Source organism: Cyprinodon variegatus, unplaced genomic scaffold, assembly GCF_000732505.1.
Source record: "Cyprinodon variegatus isolate N-32 unplaced genomic scaffold, C_variegatus-1.0 Scaffold13, whole genome shotgun sequence".
NCBI lineage: Eukaryota > Metazoa > Chordata > Actinopteri > Cyprinodontiformes > Cyprinodontidae > Cyprinodon > Cyprinodon variegatus.
The window spans coordinates 870,246-875,056 of record NW_015150466.1 but is presented as its reverse complement, the minus strand read 5'-3'; the positions used below and the strand labels follow the sequence as shown (position 1 = coordinate 875,056).

Sequence of the window (4,811 nt, the reverse complement as noted above, 5' to 3'; positions counted from 1 at the left end):
AGCTATAGAAAAAAACTGAATAGAATAGGCAGTTGTCTAGGTCTCCAAGTTCCTGGGGGCCCCATAAAACTCTGTTTCCATGAATGGTTAATACAATTATTCCTTATTTATTAATATCGCTATATTTAGCCACTTTTCAGACCCCTCTAGCACTTTGATTTCTAAAAAGCTCCTAGCGCCAAATCTAGAGACTTTTTTCTGCTACTGGAGACTTTGGAGACAACATCTAAAAGCAGCGAACTCTGCTCTCCAGAGCAAGTAGATTGGTAACCTCGCCTCCTATTATTTTGTTCAAATAAAATGGAGAACAGATAAGCAGATCATGGCTTGTCTGCAGGGAAAAGAAAAACTACTTTTACTGTCGCCTTTTTGGAAACAATCAGCTAAGCTCACTTAGCTGATAGGAAAAATCTCTCATTTCTTTGCACTGCAAAAAATCTAAATCTAGATAAGTCATTTTTTTCTGAAAATAAGTGAATTTGTTCTTGAATTGAGGAGGTAAAAAAGGCAATTTACACTTAAAATATGAAAACACAATTGTCTTATTTCAAGTGCATATTATCTAATTATCTCATTTTAAGAGTAAAATTACTCATTCCATTGGCAAACTATCTCATTTACCTACTCAAATTAAGAGTGAATGCACTTAATTTAAGAAAATGTTACTTATTTCTAGATCGTTTTTGCAGTGTGGAGTCAGCATGAAAATCAGCTGAGAACATTGCCAATATGAAAAGAAAAAGGGACAAAATAAAACAGAAGGTAGAACAGATAATGGATGTCTATTCTATTAACATTTCTCTATCTGTATAATGAGTCTGTTTTATGTGTTGTCTGCTCAATTTAGAGGGCCCCCGACTGTCTTTGCTGGGCCTCAAGTTTCCTAAATCCGCCCCTGTTAAAATGCAAACCACTGACAGATATTCGTCTTTTTAAAGAAATATAAAATTATTTATTGTTTTCTTTTCATCTACAATTAAAACTTTAGTATAAGTTAAATGATCAAGAATATAGAGAGTGGGTGTTTTTGTTTGCTAGGAACAAAAAAATAAAAAATAAAAATCCTATCCTTGAGTTTGCTGCATGATTAGCCGTTAACCCTGGCTGTCTAGTGCATCATCATGGCTCCAAAGATTGCTTCTGAAAAGCAGCTAATGAGAATGGACCTTGAGTGCCTGGATGATAATGGTGATCTATCAGGGGATCCGTGATCTTCAGACGCAGGAGATGAGATGAAAGCCAACTACACGTCGCTCAGTTGAAGTAAACAATTATGTTTTATTGATAAGCTTCTCAGAAGAGTCTCGTTTCAGTGAATGTATAAGAATCACCCTCTGATAATACTGATTTGGTACATTATGACATCCAGCACGAGTCTCCTCACAGTGAGAGGGATCCATTACTGCTACTGCTGTTGGGATCTAGGACAGAAAGAATCTGCTTTCCAAACAACAAACCAACCAACAAAAACCAAAGAAATCCAAACAAACTTTGGACGGATATCGTAGATAATGAAGTATCAGAGTGCCACAAAACTCTAGAGTAGTAAGAGCAGCTAAAGGTTTCGCACATTACAAGCCACTTCCTCTTAGAAATATAAAACTTGATATTCTGAACAATATTCTACTGTGCTGCATAAAGGTAAATCTATACACTGTACATCGAAATATACTTCGAAAAAACAGATTTCACAGTTTTAAAGACTTTATTTAAAGTATAAACTGCTTTTTAAAACACCTCATTACATAAATTACTCTTTTTGCCGGTTGACTATTGTCCCCCCCCCCACGTCAGCAAACCAAAAAAAAAAAAAGCAAATACAAAAACCGAAATGAACATTTCTTACATATCGTACAAAACAAAAGAAGCTCGTCCATCCATGTTCGTCTCGATAAAAACTGGTGACTCATTCATGATTGTCATTTAGTACTAAGAATAAATAAATAAAAAAAGAAAGACTCAAACGAAATAAATAGTAAGTCAGCATGTCTGTCGGACTCGGTGAGTGCGGTGTGTGTGTCTGTTTACGTTCGCTCTGTACAGAAGTGCCTTGGTGAAAATCTCACAATTCTACCGCGACTGAAACGTACAAAACTACGGCATCTACGGTATACTCAACATCCTGAAAGTTTTAAGTGTAATCTGACACATATGTATGAGGATATGATTCTCCTCCCCGTTGAGAAATAAACAAGGTGGTGCTATGCCACTTTCCACAGATATAGCCGTCGTTTTTTTTTTTGTTTTTTTGTTTTTTTACTTCCTTTTCGTAGTTTTTTTTTCTTTATTTATTATATTTTTGAGTATTTGCTGCAGTTCATCATCAGCTGGGATGTTCATGGATGCCGTTGTCCTGTTGCTTGGCTCATCAGCGGAGGAACTGGTCTGGTGGACGGACGATGGGAGGCCTGAGAGACGGGGAGACGGCTCGCGTTGACGTCGCTGTTTTGTGATGCGTGTCGGGTGATGGCTCCGCTCTGAGGAGGTTTGGTCTCCGCTTTGGTCCCTTTGCCTTCAGTGTCTGTATTAGAGACCAGGCCGCAGAGGCCGGCGCAGTGCAGCCTCCGTCCTGTTGGGTTGCTATCGTGGCTGTTTTTCAGCGTGACCCAAAAAATATGGGCGAAAATATCACTTTCTTTTTCAAAAAAGGGGGGAATCTCCTTATTGGTTAAGCAACAGTTGTCAGAGTTCTTCAGTGCTTTTTTTTTTGTCAGTGGTTCAAAGTTTTTTTTCCAAAAAAAGAAAAAAACAAAACAATAAAAGACTAAACATTAATTTTTTTTGCCTGTGGCAGTAAAATGAACAATATGTTTTTCATTCTTTTTGAAAAGTCCCTGCAGCGTTCCGCGAGAAACCCCGTCTGTCGGATCATTCTCCCTTGATTTCAGAGGAGTAAAGTTAAGGAGGCGGGGTTAGGATAGAGGGACACAATCCAGAGATGTTAGGAGAGTCAGCGGGGTTCCTGTGGGCTGTTACCTCCTGCCCATCTCGTTCTGTCGGAGAAACTGGACGTTGTTGCTGCTGTCAGCCAGTTCTGGGTACTGCTCCACCGGCAGCACGTAGTATCCGTCGTAGCCTTGGACCCGGCCTGTCGATAGAAGCTGCTGCCTCTCCCCTTCAGTCCACAGGCGACTGCCCCCCTTCCCGTCTCGTGCTCGCTGCTGCTCCTTAGCCCAAGCCCCCGCCAGCGCCCTCTGCCTGGCCAGCTCCAACAGTCTGACCTTCTCCTCGTCCACCACGTCCACAGAGAGCCCGTAGCGAACGCTCAGCACTAACGAGGGAACCGCAAACTCCACCGTCACGCCTCTCCTCGATCGGCCGCTCACTGTCACGTTGATGCCGCTCTCCAGTGACTTCCTTCCATTCGTGAGCCCCAGGGCCAAAAGGTCGCTGTCGGCAGAGCCCACCTTCACGAAGTAGTGGCAGTCCTTCCCGTCCTGAGTGTAATGAGTGCCCTCCAGGTACTGGGCGCCGTTCAGCACCAGAGCTATTTTGCGGCTGTCGTCGCTGGCCAGAGGCGACACGCCAGCCACCACCCGGCCCTCTTTAAGGGCCAGCATTACTCCTCGCCCGATGATGGGGGTGCTGGTGCCGAACCAGTGGCCGGGCTTGTCTTTACGTCTGCGACGCTCTTTGTTGAGAAGGCGGCCCTCAAGGGCCATGAAGGCCTGGTTGTGGCGCTCAGCTGCCTGCTGCACACCTGTGATGAGCTGAAAGGCAAAGAGAAAAACCACAGAGCAGCTTTTAGACTAGAGGGAAAACTAAAAAATATTTTACTAATGTAAAAACCACATCCTCAAATATGTTTCACACAACGCAAGTAGTTTCTAGTTTCTATAAACCCCTATGAAAGCAATCAGGATTCACCCCAATTGACTCCACTACCCTAAAATAAAACCCAGCGCCACCATCTGCCTGTAGAAATAATTTTAGTAATAAATCAACAAAAGAACCTTTGGAAGAGTGGCTGAAATGAAGCCAAACAATAACTCGCAGTTTTCCAGATAATACGAATTTCCATCGAGGAAGCAGCCATAGAAGCAGACAAAGACTGATCTTTAACGTCTAGATTCCAATTTCTACATGTGGTTTAAAACTACGCTGCACCTCATCCTGAACACTGCATGGAGGCAGCAGTCTAATGCTGTGGGCTTTTAATAAATGCTGTTAAACGCTGGGCAGTCTTGAAGGAAAATAGTTTAGAGATTGAAATTTTGGACAATAGCCTGAAAAATAAAATCATAATGAAATAAAAAAGAAATATGGATGTGTCACAACGGCCCAGTCAAAGTCGTTAACTACCAATAGCTGGGAATCTTTGGTGAGACTTAAAAATCCCTCATCACAGCTGCTCTACGTTCAGTCTGGGCTTAAAGGTACACTATGCAACAGGTGTTGATTTTCCAGCGAGGCTCCCCCCAGAGGGCGAAAGTAAAAGTGCACTGTCGTAAATATGCTCAGCTGTTCTCCTGCTTTCTCCGTCAAGCCAGGCGCGGTTGTTTTGAGCTTAGCAGACAGGCGAACGCAACAAATCACCATGTCTACTGCGGTAAGGGACTATTTTGTTCCAATTTTCGAGTTTGAAAATTTAGCGTGTTTTCATACATTATTTGTCATGCATGTGTCTAAATAACAAAGATTGTAGTTAGCCAAGTTCTCGCCGTAAAGCAAAACTGACTCTCGCGATGCACGAGACTTCTGAGCCTGTGGGTGCGGGCCAAGGGTTCCTGCAATTGCAAGTGCGGTATTTCCCCTACAGACCACCAGGGCGGCCGAGAATACCTTTGACCTGAAATGACTCATTTAATCAT

The 4,811-nt window shown here is 42.6% G+C and overlaps 1 protein-coding gene across 1 annotated transcript in view; it reads right to left on the bottom strand.

Annotated features, from left to right (window-relative positions):
* Nucleotides 1-1,269: 1,269 nt before the first annotated feature.
* The window catches only part of tenm2 (teneurin transmembrane protein 2), a 447,642-nt gene continuing 444,100 nt past the window's right edge, over nucleotides 1,270-4,811 (bottom strand). The window contains exon 35 of the mRNA XM_015382666.1: nucleotides 1,270-3,710. Coding sequence (XP_015238152.1) covers nucleotides 2,973-3,710 — 738 coding nt within the window. The 3' untranslated portion in view covers nucleotides 1,270-2,972. The remainder of the gene's footprint in view (nucleotides 3,711-4,811) is intronic.